Raw genomic sequence first — 22,461 nt, forward strand, 5'->3', positions numbered from 1 at the left:
TACCCGATATTTACCTTCGTTACCAGCCTCCGCCGCGCTCATGCTGCCACTGCCGGCTCCCTGCTCTCTGCACATGTAGCTGCAGTACACATCGGGTTAATTAACCCGATGTGTACTGTAGCTAGGAGAGCAGGGAGCCAGCGCTAAGCAGTGTGCGCTGCTCTCTGCACATGTAGCTGCAGTACACATCGGGTTAATTAACCCGATGTGTACTGTAGCTAGGAGAGCAGGGAGCCAGCGCTAAGCGGTGTGCGCGGCTCCCTGCTCCCTGCACATGTAGCGACGTTATGATCGCTGCTGCGTCGCTGTTTGACAGCTAAGCAGCGATCATAGCGATGTTACGTCACAGAAAATGGTGACGTAACAGCGACGTCGTTATCGCTGTCGCTATGTGTGAACCCAGCCTAAAGCTGCTTTCACACATCAGTTTTTGGCATCAGGCACGATTCGGAGGAAAAACTGATGCGACGGAACTGGCGAAAAAACGGATCAGTTGCATCAGTTTTTTGCCGGATTGGTTGTGATACGGAGTATGCTCAGTTCAAAAAACCGGATCCAGCGGCCATATCCGTTCTGTTTGTTTTTTGCCGGCGTCCATAGGCTTCCATTATAAAACACGCCGTACGGTGCCGGATCCGGCGCGATATACGGTTTTTCGACGGAGACAAAAAAACGTCCGTCCCCCCCCTCAGCGTTCCATTCGGGCGCCGGCCAAGCAAATTTTGCCGGATCTGGCAAAAGCCGGATGGAATGCAAGGCCTTCCAGCACTATCCGGCGCTAATAGAAGTCTATGGGGGAAAAACTGATCCGGCGGCAAGGCGCCGGATCAGTTTATGCCGGATTGTGCCTGATGTAAAAAAACTGATGTTCGAAAGCAGCCTTATCTGTCTAATATGTTTTCAAAATGTTGTGTTTGTTGCTTATGGCAACAGTGTTCTACACATGCTGGAAAACAAAATGGCGAGTCTAATGCGATATTCACAGCAACTGAGAGCAGAGGAGTGATAAAATTATTTTTTCTGCAAGGAAAGTCCGCGAAGGATATTCATGGTGATATGTCACTGACATTGGGGGATCCATGCTCTTCATAATCCACGGTTAAAAAACTGGATTGCCAAATTTAAAACGGGCCACTTCAGCACCAATGATGAGGAACATCCTGGACGACCGAGAGTGGTGGTGGTTTTTGGAGATCGTCGATGCTGTCACAACCTCATACTGGAGAATCAACAAATTTCAGCTAAAGCAATAGCAGACATCATGGGGGTTCCCGTGAGTGTTTGTGTCATTATCCATGAACATTTGGACATGAGGAAGCGATCTGCAAAGTGGGTCCCTAAATGTTTGACAACAGATCAGAGAAGCGTGCGAGTGAAATCCTCCCGGTCCTTTTGTCAGCGTTTCTGGACTGATAAGAACATCCTGGATCGACCGGTCACTATAGATGAGACCTAGATTTATTTGTATGACCCTGAAAACAAGAGCAGTCAAAAGAGTGGAGGCACAGTGGTTCTCCTCATCCAAAGAAGTTCAGGGTGCAAAATTCCGCCACTAAGGTGATGGCGTCTGTGTTCTTGGATAAGGAGGGCATGCTGCTAGTGGACTACCTTCATAAGGATTCCACCATCAATGCAAGGTATTATATTGATCTTTTGGACCAATTGAAGGCAGCTGTGAAGGCCAAAAGGTGCGGCAAGCTGTCCAAAGGAATCTTGTTCCTGCAAGACAACATTTCTGCTCACACTGCACAAGCGACCACAGCAAAACTGGCAGAGCTGGGCTTCCAGCTGGTTGATCACCCACCTTATTCACCAGATCTAGCTCCCTCCGACTATCATCTGTTTCCAAACCTGAAGAAACACCTCAAGGGTACCAAATTTCACACCATTTCGGATGCCTGGTTTGAGGCACAACCAAAATCCTTCTTTATACTAGGCTTACAGAACTTGAAATACCGATTGTAAGAAGTGTGTTGACATCCGTGGAGAGTATGTGGAATAAATGTAATGTTTCATTATCCTATCTCATTTTTTTCTGGGTAAAGCCAAAGACTTATCAGCAGCCCCTCGTACATACTTTTTTTTTTTTTTTTTCCTCTTCCCCCAGAAAACTATACATAGATTTGCTCAGCTCCTGCCACTCTATGACATTCTATAGATTAAAAACAAAACAAATAAACCCTCTACTCTTTTCAAATGCCTAAATATAGTTGTACTGTTTTCCCTTTAGGGTGCAGTCACAGGGTTGTATAACTCGTCCGAGGATCGCATCGCAATGCTTGGACTGGCCGGAGCGTGACAGAAGGTATTTTTATGCATTAATCACGCTCAGGTCAGGAGAGCCGGCGGCCAGTCCAAGCATTGCGATGCGATCCTCGACGAGTTATAAGGCCGTGTGACTGAACCCTTGAAGGGATAGTAAAGCTAAAGACTTGGCTCTTCCTTTATTCCATGCTGTGATTCCTATAAAAGTGATATTTAAAGGGGCACAAAACCCGAACATTATCACACACACTCTAAAATAAGAATATGTATGTATATGTGTGTATGTATGTTGTTGTTTTTTTTTTTTATTGTGCGTGTGTGTTAATGTTCAGGTTTAGTGTCCATTTAATGTTATTTATGGTGCAGTCCTTGGCCATATACTGGTTTATTATGTTATTCTATTTTCTGTACTGGTATACTTTGAAAGCTGCAGGAGAATTTCCAGTGAACTTCCAGCGCCTGTGTCCGTCAGTGAAGAACATAGCACGTGTTATATTATTTGTAGCTTGTGTAGTGTATGTGTTTTCTGTTTTGTGTATTCCATCGTTAAATACTTTTTCTGGACTTCATTAAAACCTCCTTGTACCTTTTTTATACATGCGTTTGGTAAGAGCCCGAGATGGCAGACTGTATATTGGATGAGTTTCTAAACCTTTGTAATTCTTGTTATATTCTCCCTCCTTCAGGCAAGAATCTCTACACAAACGAATATGTGGCGATCAAACTGGTGAGTACCGTATTTTTCGCTTTATAAGACGCACCTGATTATAAGACGCACCCCCAAATTTGGTGAAGGAAAAGAGAATTTTTTTTTTTAATGGTAAATGGGGTCCATCTTATAATGCCAGTGTCCCTCTAACAAATCATATAGGGTATATGTCCCTCATAGCCCCCCATCCTAAAATTAGCCCCCTTAATCTGGATATGGCCCCCTTATATTGAATATAGCCCCCTTGTGATGGCACACGTTCCCCTGTGCTGCCTATGGTCCCCTATGGATTGCACACGTTCCCGTGTTAGATAACGCCCCCATGCTGCTGCCCATGGCCCCTATAGATCGCACAAGTCCCCCTGTGTTAGATATTGCCCCCATAGTGCTGCCCATGGCCCCTATAGATCGCACAAGTCCCCCTGTGTCAGATATCGCCCCCATAGTGCTGCCCATGGCCCCTATAGATCGCACAAGTCCCCCTGTGTCAGATATCGCCCCCATAGTGCTGCCCATGGCCCCTATATAGATCGCACAAGTCCCCCTGTGTCAGATATCGCCCCCATAGTGCTGCCCATGGCCCCTATATAGATCGCACAAGTCCCCCTGTGTCAGATATCGCCCCCATAGTGCTGCCCATGGCCCCTATAGATCGCACAAGTCCCCCTGTGTCAGATATCGCCCCCATAGTGCTGCCCATGGCCCCTATATAGATCGCACAAGTCCCCCTGTGTCAGATATCGCCCCCATAGTGCTGCCCATGGCCCCTATAGATCGCACAAGTCCCCCTGTGTCAGATATCGCCCCCATAGTGCTGCCCATGGCCCCTATATAGATCGCACAAGTCCCCCTGTGTCAGATATCTCCCCCATAGTGCTGCCCATGGGCCCCTATAGATCGCACAAGTCCCCCTGTGTCAGATATCGCCCCCATAGTGCTGCCCATGGGCCCCTATAGATCGCACAAGTCCCCCTGTGTCAGATATGGCCCCTAGGCTGCTGCCCAAAGTAAAATAAACCCCTCTTTCCTTATCTCCTGCAGTGCTGAGCTCCCTCCTGTCTGCTCCGTGCTTCTGTTCTTCCTTACTTCCTGGTTGTCAGTGCGGTCATGTGATCGGCACAGCAGGCTGAGATCTCTGCTTGCCTGATCACACTGGAAGCAGGGGCACGAGGAGAAACGCTGCAGGGTGAGTAAAGATTTTTTATTTTAGAATGAGCAGCAGCCTGGGGGCCAAATCTAACACAGGGGTGGGCATGTGCGATCACACTGGGACGCAGGCTCATATAATATGCACCGCTCACCAGCCCCTCACTGCGTGCGATTTCAGCACCATTGGAGATGGACAGCGGCTGTGCATATTATATGAGCGGGTGCAGGAGATCAAAGGCAGCAGCCCGCAGCGTTCCACTGTGCTCCAGAGCTGCTGCCCCCACCTCCCCTGGACGCTGCAGGGTACATATATATATACCACCCCCCCTCCCCCCCCCGTATATTCGGCTTATAAGACGCACCCCCTACTTTCCCCCAAAATTTGGGGGAACAAAAGTGCGTCTTATAAAGCGAAAAATACGGTATATAGCCGTCTTGTATATGCGTGTGCTCTGGTAGGGCTTAGGTTTTGTCTTTCCAGTTTCCTGCCTCGGCTTCCTTCCCTTTCCTGCTGCTCGGCGTATGTATAAACTATGGCTGGCTTCCTGGTTCAGCATGTCAGAGTTCACAGGTTACTTAGATGGTGTGAAATGCACGAGATGTTACACATGAGCTATTATCAATCTATCACTTAGTGCAAAGTATCTCGTAACATCCGGGGAGTTGTCGGTAAGGCTGCTTTCACACATCCGTGTTTTGCGGAGCGGCACAATACGGCGCTCTGCAGAAAAAAACGCAACAGTTTTGTTTTTTTTTACCGCAGGTTGCGTTTTTTTTCCCGCATAGACTTGCATTAGCGCCGTATTGTGCTGTATGGCCTTGCGTTGCGTGCGGCATATTTGGCCCATGCGGCGGCTGGATGGAACGTTGCCTGGCACGTTTTTTGGTGCGGCAAAAAAAACGCATTGCACCGGATCCGGCGCGATTTACAATGCAAGCCTATGGACGCCGGATGCGTTTTTTTGCATTGCGCATGCTCAGTATCAAGCCGCATCCGTCAAAAAAACGGACGGGCCGCATGGAAAAACTTATGCAACGGATCCGTTTTTTTGCCGCATCCGTTGCATAGGTTTTTGAGCCGGATTGAGCCGCACTGCAAAAACCGGATGTGTGAAAGCAGCCTAAAATTCCACTTAATTCCAAAATCATTAACAATAGTGCAAGTAATCCAGCGCATGCCTTTGGGGCCTTATATCAGGCTTTGGTCGTTCCATAAGATCTGAAATGCATCAGCTGAGTTATTTGGGCTCTGGATGTGGATGACAATTTTTCTTTTTTGGACTATTGTGCATCTACATATTGGCCTGATTCAGGGCTACACTAGCAATGAGTGACAACCCTTTTGCTACTCTTACAATTTTTTTTTTAACTTTTGTCTTTTATTTTGTTTTTTGTCGGTTTATTTAAAGCTTTATGATCCAGCAATTGCAATGTAATATGCTGCCTCCTTATGGCACAATATTAAAATGTGCCTTCCTTTTAAAATATAGATTAAGAAGGCTTTCCAGTCAATCAATATTAATTCTCTATCCGCATGCTGAGCCCTAAATTTGAGATCAGTGGCGGTCCAACATCCAGGGCCTCCACCTTACCAGCTCACATCTGCCCATGTAAACCCAGGAATCGGAGCCGCTGATGGCAGCGCCATTCAGTGTGTAGTGGCTGGTTTTGGATACTGCAGAACAGCTCCTTTTCCAAAGAATAGAATAGCAGCTGGGTTACAGAGCGAGGACCGCCCCACACACTGAATGGAGCTGCTCTGAGAAGCTCATTTCTCCAGTTTGTTTACATCCGGCGATCACCAAAGTGGGTCCATCTGATCAGTGCAGTGCTGGGTATTGGACCAGCACCAGTCTCCAATTGATCACCTATTCTGTGGATCAGTGTTTTCTGACCAGACCACTACTTTTAGGCTTTACTGTTGCGTACGGTCATTAAATCATGCCTTATTTTAGATATTGCTATCTGACCTCGTATGCCTGTGCTACGCAGTCTTCACAAGGAAACCATGTAAAAGTCAGTGAATGAGAATGGACAAGTATATTGCTCAGTTAGGCCTGGACTGGAGCAAACACTTTCCTCTTCCCTTTTTTTATTTTTCTGTTTTTACATTTTTTTTTTTTTAATTTTTTTTTTTAATCGTTAGAAAAAGACAAAGTTACTCAACCTAAACAATGTAATGTAGAAACCTTGGAATAATTGTGATGGAGGAAACTCCACCCTTGTCTATAATGCTGGCCACCAGATTTGCTACTAAGAAGCTAAAAGGAAGTCGTTAACGTTGTGCTTTGTGTACCTGACCTTGATTCCTCAGTTCCATTTAGTAGTAGAAGAGTATTCATGTGTTACCCCACAGCGGGGGATCTGCTTCATGGCACATGTTAACCATGCCCTGGTCTATCCCAGACAAAACAGCAATTGAGGGTTTTTTTCTTTTTTTTTTTTTTTTTTTCATTTTTACATTTAATGTGGCTAATATTGGTTTGTGTCTTTGTTCAAAAGCTGAAAGGGAATCTGTCAGCAGGTTTTTGCTAATCCCATCTGAGAGGAGCATGATGTGTGGGCAGATGACCTGATTCCAGTGATGTCAATTTACTGGATGCAGTAAATCATTGTCTCTGTGCAGAGCTCGGAATATTGCCTTGTGTAACCTCACCCACTTTACTGATTAATAATAATAATTAATAATATTTATTCACTTATATAGCGCTATTGATTGGGGCGGCACAGTGGCTTAGTGGTTAGCACTGCAGTCTTGCAGCGCTGGGGTCCTGGGTTCAAATCCCACCAAGGACAATATCTGCAAGGAGTTTGTATGTTCTCCCTGTGTTTGCGTGGGTTTCCTCTGGGTTCTCCGGTTTCCTCCCACACTCCAAAGACATACAGATAGGGACTTTAGATTGGCAACACTGTCCCCATTGGGGCTCACAATGTATGTAAAGCGCTGTGGAATCAATAGCGCTATATAAATGAATAAAATTATTGATTCCACAGCACTTTACATAGAATGGGAACTCTGTCCCCATTGGGGCTCACAATTAGCAGCTTCCTGTGCATTTAGAGAAAGCTGCTAATCGGTGCTGGAGGAGGAGGCAGCTTGTCCTGTAGTTATAAAAAAATGTAGAGACTTGGCACTCAAAATAGGTGGTATGCAGCGATTTAATATTGGAGACAAATTTTAGGACCAGCATAACCAGACATTTCGGGCATATGCGACCTTCATCAGTGTGCTGTAATAGTGTTAAAAATGAACAAATTAGTTTTAAATAAAAGAAATTATCACAATAAGGGTCAGTGTATAGGATGCTGGGAAGCATAGGAAAGGATAAGGTAGGGGACTGAGGACCAGGTAGGATGTGAGTATACAATATCCGGAGACTATTGATGAGGAGGTGCCTGGAATGGGAAACATGTAAATATCTGCTAGCAATTAAGGCTAGACATCAAAGAGGATCACATCTGCTAACAAGCAGGTTTTCTTGACTGTTTTGGAACCTACTTGGGTACCATCTCCAGAAGTGCCATGTGTATCTATTCTACTGTCCTTTAGTTAGAAATACCTGCTGATAAAATCCTGATTGTATTGAACATACAGCAAACAGCTTATTAAGTGACCCATGGTTAGCATCAGGGTGTCAGTCCCTACATCATGCTGCTCTCCTATTACATACAAAAAACCTGCTGACTGATACCTTTGACTTTATTATTGTTCTTGCTTTCTTTTCTATTCCTTTTTAGTTAGAGATTGGTGAAGATACATCACATGTCCAACAAGGTGACAACTTGTTGATCAGTGCTGGGATTTACTAATTGGCAGAATGGAGAGCTTTTATTCTCATTAGAATGGAGTGGCAGTGCACATGCTCAACTTCTGCTCCATTAATGCCCTATGCGGCTCCTGAGTGCTGCACTTGGCTTTTTCCAACAGCTGTATAAAGAATGAATGGAGCGCTGGTCGGGTATCTAAAATGCACCATTTTGTGATTGAGCTAAAAACTCCTCGATTTGCCAATTGGTGTGTGACAGCCATTGATCAGTAAGTTATCACCTGTTCAATGGAAATTGTATAGCTCAATGTTCAGCAGGATTTCTGGTATCGCGCTCGATCTCTGAATTGATGGTCAAGTCTTGTGTGTGTATATATCCTGTATGTAGGAGCTCTCACTAATATTATCCTGTAATAACGGGCCCAGGCAGAAGCTAGTTGGCTCCCTGGATGCCATCCAAAGTATCATTAAAGGGAACCTGTCTTCAGAAATTTTGCACTAAACATAAAAGATTCCCCCTCTGCAGCTCCCGGGCTGCATTCTAGCAAGGTTCCTGTTGTTCTTGTGCCCCCTTTCTGACCAAAATAAAGACTTTATAAAGTGGTACCTTTTTGTATGCAGATACTGTAAATGGTACACGGGGGCGGGCTGCCTGGTGTCCGTTATTCTGCCTCCTGACGCTTTAGGCCGTCCCCCATCGCTCATTTCCATAGCTGTGGACGCCGCTCAGTGCTCCAGAGGTCCCCGCGCATGCCCAGTGCCTATCTCTCGTGGATGAGCACTGTGCCCAGTGTCACCGCTGGTGCCGTGTGCGCAGGCTTTAGATTATGGGCGGCGCTTTGATTTTCATTACCAAGTAACTGCCCATAATCGCGTGACCGCGCTTTCCCCCTCTGCCTCCTTCGTTCTGCGCAAGCGCGGGCCTGCTGACCCCACGTTACCTCTTTCCCATCTTGCCCTGAGGCAGGAAATTAGATGGGAGGAGCGCGGAGCAGGACAATCCTGCGTCTAATCCTGATCGTAGGTGTCCTGCTCCGCGCTCCTCCCATCTATTTCCTGCCTCAGGGCAAGATGGGAAGGAGGTGACGTGGGGTCAGCAGGCCCGCGCTTGCGCAGAACGAAGGAGGCAGAGGGGGAAAGCGCGGTCACGCGATTATGGGCAGTTACTTGGTAATGAAAAACAAAGCGCCGCCCATAATCTAAAGCCTGCGCGCACGTCACCAGCGGTGACACTGGGCACAGTGCTCATCCACGAGAGATAGGCACTGGGCATGCGCGGGGACCTCTGGAGCACTGGGCGGCGTCCACAGCTATGGAAATGAGCGATGGGGGACGGCCTAAAGCGGCAGGAGGCAGAATAACGGACACCAGGCAGCCCGCCCCCGTGTACCATTTACAGTATCTGCATACAAAAAGGTACCACTTTATAAAGTCTTTATTTTGATCAGAAAGGGGGCACAATAATAACAGGAACATTGCTAGAATGCAGCCCGGGAGCTGCAGAGGGGGAATCTTTTATGTTTAGTGCAAAATTTCTGATGACAGGTTCCTTTAATTGAGTTACCCCCTTGCTCCACAGTTCATGAGTTCTTGCTGTGTTGCCTATTATGAAATCAAATGAACTAGTGTCCATATTCATGTTTCTAGACAAGCCCCCTGTCTTATCCAAAGCGTCTTGTGGCACAGTTTGTATCTGGTGCCGGTTGTGACGCCTCTATGGTGTACGTTGCCGGGTCATGGCACTGCGTGTCCTCTCATATATGCACACTATAACATATTGATTTGTTGTATCAGATTTGGGCCTGGTGGATTTCTAATTCATTCAGTTGTGGTTGGGTACACGCATGATTTTCAGCATCCCAAAATCTAAATGCACTTCTTTTTATTCTTTCTTTTTTTTTTTTTTTTTTTTTTTTTAGGAACCAATTAAGTCCCGTGCGCCTCAGCTTCACCTGGAATATCGGTTTTACAAGCAACTTGGAAGTACAGGTAAAAAAAAATCTATATATTCCAGTCTGGGGTCCACAGTAGTTATAAGCATAGTTAGAAAAAACTTTAAGGCTCCATACACACAATATTAACGTAGGCTGAACCTGCTGATATTGCCGGGTTCAGCTAACAGTCGAGGAGGTATAGGGGCTCCAACTCTTCCCACAGATTATGTCAGCGGAGATGAGGATTCGTCATTTTAGATTTTGGACTGGCAATACTTTTGCTCTCTTAAGAGATAAGCCAACATCATAGAAAACACAGGAGCGCTCGGCACAGCGATTTGCTGCTTTTGTATGGCTCAGTCAAATAAAGTATCTGCTGGACAAACCATTGTTCAGCAAGCAACTACCGTATTTTCCCGATTTATAAGACGCATTTTTTTCCCCCAAAAAGTGTGGGTGCATTATATAATCCAGATATGAATTACTGGAGTGGCGGTGGTGGAGCGGGGTTACAGGAGGCATGGTCTTCAATACTCTGGGCTCGGAGGAGGGGGTGGCACTGCATTGGAGAGGCTCAGTAGGGTCACAGGACGGAGGGTCAGCAATACAGTGGACGCCATTAATCTGACAGCGGGTGGCAGGTGCCTTTTTAAATAGTCTGCGGTTCATGCAATGGACTTCAAGAAAATGGCCGCACAGGCGACGCGTACGCAGATTGGCACGATGGACTTCAAGAAAATACTTGCAGAGTTCTATCTGCGCACGCGCTGCCTCTGTGGAAATGTTCTTGAAGTCAATCTCTTCAACCACAGGCAATTCAATGGAGCCCTCAGTCCGCGTGCAGATCAGTGGCGCCTGCCGCTGCAACACCACCGAGCCTCTAGTGTAGCCAACCCTCCCTCCACTGAACTGTGACACCCCCTCCGAGCTCGCAGCATCTCTGACCATGCCTCCTGTGACCCTCCCGAGCCGCTCCCCCTTTGTGAGATGTTATAAGACGCACTAGGATTGTAAGACAAACCCTCATTTTAACATTAAAAACTATATTTTTCCTATTTTCCTCCTCTAAATTTGGAGTGCGTCTTAAAATCCGGTGCGTTCTATTAAACGAAAAATACAGTATATAAAGGGTAGCTGTTGGCCAAACCATTGTTCAAAAAAAACAGTTGTGTAGGAAAATATTTTGAAAATGCTGGAAAAAAATAAAAACTATGGAAATGCCCGGTGCTCAATGTTGCTGTGACGGATTTTGATGACGTACTTATCCTTTGGGACGTCAATCTAGCCATGAGGGTAACTGGGGATGGTTGGGGTTACTGTTCAGGAGAGCAGCCCAAAACCCATAAAACAGCAGAAGAACATCACTGTGAACCTGTCACTGACCTGGAGAACAGGCTGTTGGTGGCCTAGGGGCGGAAATCCTGCCAGGTTCCTTTTTTCTTTTTTAATTTATTTATAAAGGCTGTTGATGACCATCACAAACATTGAGGGTGCTGAAATACCATTAGACTACCAAAAATGTCATTTCAGCCAAATAAGTCCAGTATCTTATTTTAGAAAGTGTCTACAAAGAATGAAATTAATTATTAATAATGATCTAAACACAATAGTCATTTACTCCTTGTGTTTCCTCAGCTGTTCATGAACAATATTGGGAAATGATGGCTCTCTGGTGGTATATCGCTGTATGGTGGTTCTGTATTTTTGTGTGTATACTCTAGCATAGCTAGTGCATGTACATCGGTGATCCCAGTTCTTCCTTTTGTACTAGTTTATTTGCTGTTGATTAGGTATTACATATTTTTTTTAGTAAATTGAATGTTTTCGGACTGTACTATGTTTTTGTGGTGCTAGTTGCTGCCTTTTGTTACATGAATATTCAGTATTGCATATTCATATGATAACCAGACTTTTTGGGCATTTATTTTATTACGTTTGACCTGCAGCTAAGCTCATTAATTATAGTGTTGAAAATAAAGTTCCCATAGAGTAGATTTGTAACCAGGTTTTACCGAATAAACTGTATATCTTATTAAATAGATGTAGACCTGGTGAGGCTGGTGTACTTGTTCGCTCATAAAATGCCCATCTTGGTATTAGAATGGCCGTATAATCCTTTGGGAAAGTTTTTCCTTCTTTATATGGACTTTTAGTGTCACTAACGCCATCCTCACAGGGTCTAAAGAATGATTGGGGATTGACTTTATAGCCAAAAACAGATTTCCTGATTTATTCTGCACTTGTGAAGGTATACTTGTTTTATGCTTGATAAAAAATAAAAATAATGCAAGCTTCTACTTTAAGCGTTATTCCACTTTCTAATAGCAAAATGATCATAGTGCAGGACCTGGCAGTATAATCCTTCTAACTTTCTCTTAGAGGTTTTTGCTGTTAACCAACAGTAGGGATCGCCCGAAGCCTGCAATAAACTGTGCATCCTTCTATTGCTAGGCTATATTCTTCAATGTGGGAGCGATTGCCATAGGATTTTACAGTAGCAAATGCTGGGTAATAAAATGGTGCGCATAGGTACTTATCCAGTCGTAAAGAAGAGGTAAAAATAATAGTAATAATAATAATATTAGATGTGTTCACCTGGTGAAAATGATATAGGGCATCTAAGTACAGCTGCTGCAGACTCAAAAGCAGGAGGATGATGAGTATTCATCAGGGTACACAGCTTTAGGATGCAGAATGCGGTGTAGTACAGTGGATGAGATTTGTACTAATCCCGTGCCCACTGTGCTTGTTTTTCCCGCTGCGAGAACTGACCTGCAGTGGCTTCCTGAGCCGCAGCATGTCCATTCTTTGCTACAGAGTCGCCAGCGTTGTCCGCAGGGAGAACACAGCGAGAGGCCGCAACTGCCAGAGTCTGGATCGTGGGTATCAGCAGCTTTGGTTTCCTGCGGAGGAGACTCGCGACCGCGCAGGTCAGGACCCGCCGCATCCAGGAAGCAGCGGGTCCTGATCGTGTGCACATACCCTTATACAGACCTTCTGACTTGATGAAGAAAAATCCTTGATCAGGAGAGTTAAAACCAACTGCAGTTTATTTCAATGCATTTCAAAGCCTATCCTAGCTGCTGCTTCAGGAAAACCACAATCGTCTCCAGCACTAAACATAATGGCTACAAGCAACAGGCTGAATGTTGTTGCATTGTTTAGTTTAGTCCACAGCACAGACTGGGCGGTTCATGCTGCAGTTATTTGTCCATAGGATCAACTCTCCTAAGCCTTCAACATGAGCATGCGGGTCATAGAAAGTTGGATAAAATTATACTTTGATATCTGAAATCCAATCTAGTATTCCACATTTTTCTTATGTATGAGCTTTTATGAATTTTGGGCCGGACACAAATCTGCATGAGGATCTGCCTCCAGTGCACATTTTAAATGTATGGGGGGTGTTACGTGTGTGAGACATGTAATGACTGACGTTTTGCACTCATAATTACACACAGAGTGCGATCTGAGCAAACACTGCACAGCAGAGCCAACATAGTACAGGAGAAGTGACCTCTGTCTCATTACACATTTCCACTACATTTGTCTTCTAAGTGCTGTCGCTGTGCTTTGCCTGATCTTAACCAGCACAGCAGAGTTGATCCTTGTCTCATTGCTAATAACTTGCAGCTCTGCTGTACTGCTCCTTACCCCACACTGGCTGCCTGTGAGGTGGAAGCTGAAACACTAGGAGGAAACCTGCAGTGCAAATGTTAGTACAACAGAAGTATTGCCTTATTACAGTGTTAGCTCTGCTGTACTGTGTTCTCTGCTATGCTGTGTTCTGATCTCACTTAAGAGCTGTGTTTGATTATGAGAGCAGACTGTCAGTCGTCATATGTCTCACACCGATGCCTCCTTTCATTTACAATAAGCTCTGAAGACAGAATGTCAGAGAGATCTCTGTCCAGCCTGTAGATCTTAACAGCTCATTTACATTTTAAGGAAAACATGGATTTTTCAGAAATAAGACCTTAGATGGCAGATATCAAGGTATCGTTGTATTCAGCTTCCTATGACCTACATGCCCATATAGACCGTTTCGGAACGTTCATCCTACTAGCAGACCCTCTTTAAGGGTATGTGCGCACGTTGCTTTTTACCTGCTTTTTACCTGCTTTTTTGCTGCTTTTTGTTCTGCGCTGTTTAATGCCAAAATGGATGTGTTCTTCTATTCAAGCAAAGTCTATGGGAATTTGGGTTTCTTGTTCACACTATGTTGTTCAAAATGCTGCCTTTTTGTGGCAGAACTTTGGTCAAAAACTCAGCTTTGCAGTGCAAAACCCAAATGGCAAAAACAATTGACATGTTGCTTCTTTGAAAAGCTGAGTTTTTGACCAAAGTTCTGCCACAAAAAGGCAGCATTTTGAACAACATAGTGTGAACAAGAAACCCAAATTCCCATAGACTTTGCTTGAATAGAAGAACACATCCATTTTGGCATTAAACAGCGCAGAAGAAAAAGCAGCAAAAAAGCAGGTAAAAAGCAGGTAAAAAGCAACGTGCGCACATACCCTAACACAAAAAACCTCTAATAGTGATTGAGTCCTGCACTATAATTAGTGTTCTTTATTTTTTGAAGTGGTGTACAGTTTAATCCTGTTTTCTCATAACGTGCAACAAATAGCTAGGTTGATTTCACAGATGACATATAGATGGTAATTTCACTGTTGTTTGCATATATTTGCCTGAATTGCATATATTTGTGTTCCAGCTGATGGACTTCCCCAGGTTTTCTACTTTGGCCCATGTGGAAAGTACAACGCCATGGTACTGGAGCTTCTAGGTCCAAGCTTAGAAGACTTGTTTGATCTGTGTGACAGGACGTTTACCTTGAAGACTGTGCTTATGATAGCAATTCAGCTGGTGAGCAGACTTTTTTTGTCCCCCCCCCCCCCCTTTTAAAAATGTCATTACACAAGACAGCTTTCCATAGGCATCTTTTAGTCTTGGAAGACTGCTGAAGTATTGTAATATATAGTATTAGCGATCAAAATTCAGGCCCCCATAAGAGGACTAAAAAAAACCCCCAAACCACCACACTATAAACAAGCCCTTACTCGTCACCATCGGCAATTTTATAATATTTATATTATTACTCTTGGAAAATTCGTGACCTAAAAAAGGGGTTTTTTTGTTTTGTTTTTTTTTCCTTTTAAGTCGCCATAGTTGCACAACGTGCACTGACCTAAAAAAACATTCCTTCTTTGTCGCTCCATTGGGAGACCCAGACAATTGGGGTGTATAGCTTCTGCCTCCGGAGGCCACACAAAGCATTACACTTAAAAGTGTAAACCCCTCCCCTCTGCCTATACACCCCCCCCGTGCATCACGGGCTCCTCAGTTTTATTGCTTTGTGTTGAAGGAGGCACACATCCACGCAAGCTCCACATTTTAGTCAGCAGCAGCTGCTGACTATATCGGATGGAAGAAAAGTGGGCCCATAACAGGGCCCCCGGCATGCTCCCTTCTCACCCCACTCTGGTCGGCGGTGCTGTTAAGGTTGAGGTGCCCATTGCGGGTACAGAGGCTGGAGCCCACATGCTGTTTTCCTTCCCCATCCCTTAGGGGCTCTGGGTGAAGTGGGATCCTAACCGGTCACCAGGCACTGGGACCGTGCTCCCTCCGCAGCCCCTGGGGGAATCTGCTGGACAGGAGACCGGGTATCGTCAGGGACAGGCCCTGCTCCTATGAGGTACTCTGTGTCCCCTTGGGGACGGCGCATAGAGCGCCTGTGTAATGGACACTGCAGCAGCTGCTGGGTGTGTTTGTGCGCCGGGACTAACGCGCTGACCGCTCTTGTTTGCCGGCCGCGCTTATAACTTTAGTCCCCGGCTTTTGCGACCTAGTACCGCATTCTCCCGCCCCCGGACCTGCTAGTCAGGGGTAAGGGCGGGACGCTGCACTAGACGTCAGCGCTAAGGGCTGGAGCATACTTTGTATCCTCCTCCCCCCTCACTGAACACCGTGGGGCACCAGATTCCCGCACTTTCTGAGGCACGCCCACGGCTCCCTCCTCCTCTCAGAACGCTGGCAGCCATTCCTATCAGCACGTCTGACGCTGGAGAACTTCAAAGGGGAGACAACACCGAGCTCCACAGCTCTGGGAGGCCCAGGCAGGGAATCTGGTGGTCACACAACCGCTGAGGGCGGTCGGTAAGCCGCACCTGTTACTAGGTGCTGGCCCCCCTGGGTGCCGAAGTGTATATTTATATGCTTATATTGTATACATTTACTCTGTACGGCCGCACTATTAGCTTTTGGCTATATACCCTCACTGATTGCTCTAAGAGGAGACAACAGCATGTCGTCCGCAAAAAGCAAGGGTGCCAAGGCACAGGCTTACTTTGCAACCTCTACCTCATGTGCGGCAATGCTACCTGCAGGTTCCACCTACCCTCATTGTGTGCAATGCTCGGCCCCTGTGACACTCACTCAGCCGGAGTCTCAGCCACTGGTGGGACCCCCGGCCCAGGTGGAACCACCGGCCCCCACTGTCCAAGTGACAGGGACAGAGTTTGCAGTATTCGCTGACAAACTTTCTGAGTCTATGGATAGATGGTCTGCTAAGATACTAGAAGCTTTGCAGTCCAGACCTGTAACACAGGCCCCGGGCACTGTTGATTCATTGCCCCCAGGCCCCCCTCGGTCGGAGCCGCAAAGTGCTCATGGGTCGACTCATAGGTCCCACGGGGAGGACTCCGACACGGACCGCAGTCCCAGACCGACTAAGCGGGCTCGCTGGGAGCTTCCCTCGACTTCATCACACTGTTCAGGGTCTCAGCATGAGGACTCTCTGGAGGATGAAGCGGATGTGGCAGATCAGGGCTCTGATCCTGACGCCGCGCTCAACCTTGATACGCCTGAAGGGGACGCCATAGTAAACGACCTTATAGCGTCCATCAATCAGGTGTTAGATCTTTCTCCTCCAGCCCTTCCGAGTGAGGAGTCAGCTTCTCAGCAGGAGAAATTTCATTTTAGGTTTCCCAAACGTACACGGAGTGCGTTTCTTGATCACTCCGACTTCAAAGATGCAGTCCAGAAACACCGAGCTTTTCCGGATAAGCGCTTTACTAAGCGCCTTAATGACACACGTTATCCCTTCCCCCCTGGCGTAGTCAAGGGTTGGGCTCAGTGTCCCAAGGTGGATCCTCCAGTCTCTAGACTGGCGGCCAGATCCATAGTTGCAGTGGCAGATGGTGCATCACTCAAGGATGCCACTGACAGGCAGATAGAGCTCCTGATGAAATCCATCTATGAGGCTATCGGCGCGTCCTTTGCTCCGGCATTTGCAGCCGTATGGGCACTCCAAGCTATCTCAGCTTGTCAGTCTGAGATTAATGCTGTCACACGGGCCGCTACTCCGCAGGTTGTGTCCTTAACCTCTCAGGCGTCTGCGTTTGCGTCCTACGCCATGAATGCTGTACTGGACTCTGCGAGCCGTACAGCGGTAGCATCCGCCAATTCAGTGGCAGTCCGCATGGCCATGTGGCTACGTGAATGGAAGGCAGACTCTGCTTCCAAAAAGTTTTTAACCGGTTTGCCGTTTTCTGGCGACCGCCTGTTTGGCGAGCAATTGGATGAAATCATTAAACAATCCAAGGGTAAGGACTCGTCCTTACCCCAGTCCAAACTTAACAGACCTCAACAACGGAAGGTACAATCGAGGTTTCGGTCCTTTCAGCCCTCAGGCAGGTCTCAATTCTCCTCGTCCAACAGGCCTCAAAAGGGTCAGAGGAACTCTGATTCATGGCGGTCTAAGGCACGTCCTAAAAAGACCGCCGGAGGAACCGCTCCCAAAGCGGCCTCCTCATGACTTGCGGACTCCCCAAACCGCATCCTCGGTCGGTGTCAGGCTCTCCCGCTTTTGCGACGCCTGGTTCCCACATGTCCAAGACCGATGGGTGAGAGACATTCTGTCTCACGGTTACAGAATAGAGTTCAGTTCTCGTCCTCCGATTCGTTTCTTCAGAACATCTCCGCCCCCCGAGCGAGCCGATGCTCTTCTTCAGGCGGTGAACACTCTGAAGGCAGAAGGAGTGGTTATCCCTGTTCCCATTCAGCAATGGGGTCACGGTTTTTACTCCAACTTGTTTGTGGTACCAAAAAAGGACGGATCTTTCCGTCCCGTTCTGGACCTCAAACTGCTCAACAGACACGTGAAAACCAGGCGGGTCCGGATGGAATCTCTCCGCTCCGTCATCGCCTCGATGTCCCAAGGAGACTTCCTAGCCTCAATCGACATCAGGGATGCTTATCTCCACGTGCCGATTGCACCAGAGCATCAGCGCTTCCTGCGTTTCGCCATCGGGGACGAACACCTTCAGTTCGTGGCACTGCCTTTCGGCCTGGCAACAGCTCCACGGGTCTTCACCAAGGTCATGGCAACAGTGGTAGCAGTCCTACACTCTCAGGGACACTCGGTGATCCCTTACTTGGACGATCTTCTTGTCAAGGCCCCCTCTCGGGTGGCATGCCAACACAGCCTGAACATTGCTCTGTAGACTCTCCAGAGGTTCGGGTGGATCATCAATTTCTCAAAGTCAAAACTGACACCGACCCAATCGCTGACATATCTCGGGATGGAGTTTCATACTCTCCCAGCGATCGTGAAACTTCCGCTGGACAAACAGCGTTCACTACAGACAGGGGTGCAATCTCTCCTCCGAGCCCAGTCGCACCCCTTGAGACGCCTCATGCACTTCCTAGGGAAGATGGTGGCAGCAATGGAGGCAGTTCCATTTGCGCAGTTTCATCTGCGTCCACTTCAATGGGACATTCTCCGCAAATGGGACAGGAAATCGACGTCCCTAGACAGGAACGTCTCCCTTTCTCGGGCAGCCAAGGCCTCCCTTCAGTGGTGGCTTCTTCCCACTTCCTTGTCGAAGGGGAAATCGTTTCTGCCCCCATCCTGGGCTGTGGTCACGACGGACGCGAGTCTGTCAGGGTGGGGAGCGGTCTTCCTCCACCACAGGGCTCAGGGAACCTGGACTCCGACAGAGTCCTCCCTTCAGATCAATGTTCTGGAGATAAGGGCAGTGTATCTAGCCCTAAAGGCGTTCCATCTGTGGCTGGAAGGCAGGCAGATCCGAATTCAGTCGGACAACGCCACGGCGGTGGCATACATCAACCACCAAGGCGGCACACGCAGTCGCCAAGCCTTCCAGGAAGTTCGGCGGATTCTGCTGTGGGTGGAAGCCACAGCATCCACCATCTCCGCAGTTCACATCCCGGGCGTAGAAAACTGGGAAGCAGACTTTCTCAGTCGCCAGGGCATGGACGCAGGGGAATGGTCTCTTCACCCGGACGTGTTTCAAGAGATTTGTTGCCGCTGGGGGAAGCCGGACGTCGACCTAATGTCGTCCCGGCACAACAACAAGGTCTCGGCATTCATGGCACGGTCTCAAGATCACAGAGCGCTGGCGGCAGACGCATTAGTTCAGGATTGGTCGCAGTTTCGACTGCCTTATGTATTTCCTCCTCTGGCACTGCTGCCCAGAGTGTTACGCAAGATCAGGTCCGACTGCCGCCGCGCTATCCTCATCGCCCCAGACTGGCCGAGGAGGTCGTGGTACCCGGATCTGTGGCATCTCACTGTGGGTCAACCGTGGGCACTACCAGACCGACCAGACTTGCTGTCTCAAGGGTCATTTTTCCACCTGAATTTTGCGGCCCTCAACCTGACTGTGTGGCCATTGAGTCCTGGATCCTAGCGTCTTCAGGGTTATCTCAAGAGGTCATTGCCACTATGAGACAGGCCAGGAAACCAACGTCAGCCAAGATCTACCACAGGACGTGGAGGATCTTCTTATCCTGGTGCTCTGATCAGGGTTTTATTCCCTGGCCATTTGCCTTGCCCACTTTTTTGTCCTTCCTTCAATCCGGAATGGAAAAGGGGTTGTCTCTCGGCTCTCTTAAGGGACAAGTCTCGGCGCTCTGTGTTTTTTCAAAAGCGTCTAGCAAGGCTTCCGCAGGTACGCACGTTCCTGCAGGGGGTTTGCCACATAGTCCCCCCTTACAAGCGCCCGCTAGAACCCTGGGATCTGAACAGGGTGCTAACGGCTCTTCAGAAACCACCTTTCGAGCCAATGAGAGATATTTCTCTTTCTCGCCTCTCGCAGAAGGTGGTCTTCCTAGTGGCAGTCACATCACTTCGCAGAGTGTCTGAGCTAGCTGCACTGTCATGCAAAGCCCCCTTCCTGGTGTTTCACCAGGACAAGGTGGTTCTGCGTCCGGTTCCGGAATTTCTCCCTAAGGTGGTATCCCCTTTTCATCTCAATCAGGATATCTCCTTACCTTCTTTTTGCCCTCATCCAGTTCACCAATGTGAAAAGGATTTGCACTTGTTAGATCTTGTGAGAGCACTCCGGCTCTACATTTCTCGTACGGCGCCCCTGCGCCGCTCGGATGCGCTCTTTGTCCTTGTCGCTGGCCAGCGTAAAGGGTCGCAGGCTTCCAAGTCAACCTTGGCTCGGTGGATCAAGGAACCAATTCTTGAAGCCTACCGGGCTTCTGGGCTTCCGGTTCCTTCAGGACTGAAAGCCCATTCTACCAGAGCCGTGGGTGTGTCCTGGGCATTGCGGCACCAGGCTACGGCTCAGCAGGTGTGTCAGGCGGCTACCTGGTCGAGTCTGCACACTTTCACGAAACACTATCAGGTGCATACCTACGCTTCGGCAGATGCCAGCCTAGGTAGGCGAGTCCTTCAGGCGGCGGTTGCCCACCTGTAGGAAGGGGCCGTGTTTCGGCTCTATTACCGGGGTATTCTTTTACCCACCCAGGGACTGCTTTTGGACGTCCCAATTGTCTGGGTCTCCCAATGGAGCGACAAAGAAGAAGGGAATTTTGTTTACTTACCGTAAATTCCTTTTCTTCTAGCTCCTATTGGGAGACCCAGCACCCGCCCCTGTTCCCTTCGGGCTGTTGTTCTTTTGTGTACACATGTTGTTCATGTTGAATTGTTCTTTGGTTCATGGTTTAAGTTCTCCGAACATCCTTCGGATTGAATTTACCTTAGACCAATTTATAAGTTTCCTCCTTCCTGCTTTTGCACCAAAACTGAGGAGCCCGTGATGCACGGGGGGGTGTATAGGCAGAGGGGAGGGGTTTACACTTTTAAGTGTAAAGCTTTGTGTGGCCTCCGGAGGCAGAAGCTATACACCCCAATTGTCTGGGTCTCCCAATAGGAGCTAGAAGAAAAGGAATTTACGGTAAGTAAACAAAATTCCCTTCATTGCACTACTACATACTCTCTTGGGTAGTATTTGGAAGATAGTACTCATTTCACTTATGTGACAGTTAGGTAAGTTTTAAGGGTAATCTGTCACCAGGTTTTTTGTTGCCCCATCTGAGAGCAGCATATTGTAGGGACAGAGACCCTTATTCCAGTTATGTGTCACTTACTGAGCTGTCTGTCATTTTGATAAACTCATTGTTTTCTCTGTGTCAGATCTAGCAGTTATACAGAACTCAGGGGGTATGCTGGACTACCTGGCAGTACGCCAACTAGTCATCTAATGATAATCTACTGCTGATTAACAGTGATCTTATCAAAACTACATTAAACAGCTCATGAAGTGACACATCGCTGGATTCAGGATCTCTGACCGTATGTTATGCTGCTCTCAGATTAGGTGGCAAAAACCTACTAGTGACAGATTCCCTTTTAAGGGAACACATCGGCAAGATAGCAAAAACCTTGTGACAGATTCCCTTTAACACTAGAACTACTGAGGTAGTCATTTTGACTACTTTGCACCATGTATTTCTATATAGGTGTCACGAGTCCAGTAGTTCTAGTGTTAAAGGGAACACATCGGCCAGATCACTTTGCTCTAACTACTGGGTAGCAAGGTTTTGTATCATTTGCAGGCCTTTTATGGTTCCTTGGCTTTATTGGATGGCTCAGTCGCTTTTTTTTTTTTATAATTTAATTTAGTTTTTTTACTATTCTATCATTTTGTTTTTAATTGCATTATTTTCCAGATCTCAAGAATGGAATATGTTCATTCTAAGAACCTCATTTACAGAGATGTTAAGCCGGAGAACTTCTTAATTGGTCGCCAAGGAAATAAGAAAGAACACGTCATCCACATCATTGACTTTGGACTGGCCAAGGAATATATAGACCCAGAAACCAAAAAGCACATACCGTATCGGGAACACAAGAGTTTAACTGGAACGGCCAGATACATGTCCATAAACACCCACTTGGGAAAAGGTGGGCCTGCTTGTCTTCTATACACCTCTTAACAGTAGAAGTCCCAGGAATTTCGAGCTCCATAGGGTTCCAATGGTAGAAATGTTAAATGACCCCTCTCTGGGATTTCTAGTGTTAAGGATAGAAAACCACACATGCATAGTTAATGCAGAGATTTTTGCTACTGTCTCATTAATCTAAATAACATTTGCTGAAAACTATTTTTTTTTTCATTTTTTTTTTTTTTTTTTTTTTTTTTTTTTTTATTCAGAAGCAGCCCCATACAGATTTATTAAAAAGATTTCTAGCCACTGAAATTTCTTATCTTCCGCATGTGAATGTGCAAGAATAACTTCTCATTAGATGAAGTGCCGACCCAGGATTGAGCTAACCTGTGGACTTATGTCTGGGGTTTATTTACATAAAGCCTGGCTA

General features: G+C 47.0%; 1 protein-coding gene across 5 annotated transcripts in view; it reads left to right on the forward strand.

Annotated features, from left to right (window-relative positions):
* LOC142303845 (casein kinase I) overlaps window positions 1–22,461 on the forward strand; it is a 121,774-nt gene that overhangs the window by 47,772 nt on the left and 51,541 nt on the right. For all 5 annotated transcript variants that reach the window (XM_075345634.1, XM_075345633.1, XM_075345635.1 and 2 more), the window contains exons 3-6: window positions 2,952–2,992; window positions 9,810–9,879; window positions 14,542–14,693; window positions 21,813–22,047. In XM_075345634.1, coding sequence (XP_075201749.1) covers window positions 2,952–2,992; window positions 9,810–9,879; window positions 14,542–14,693; window positions 21,813–22,047 — 498 coding nt within the window. The remainder of the gene's footprint in view (window positions 1–2,951; window positions 2,993–9,809; window positions 9,880–14,541; window positions 14,694–21,812; window positions 22,048–22,461) is intronic.

The sequence above is a fragment of the Anomaloglossus baeobatrachus genome, chromosome 4 (genome assembly GCF_048569485.1).
Source record: "Anomaloglossus baeobatrachus isolate aAnoBae1 chromosome 4, aAnoBae1.hap1, whole genome shotgun sequence".
NCBI lineage: Eukaryota > Metazoa > Chordata > Amphibia > Anura > Aromobatidae > Anomaloglossus > Anomaloglossus baeobatrachus.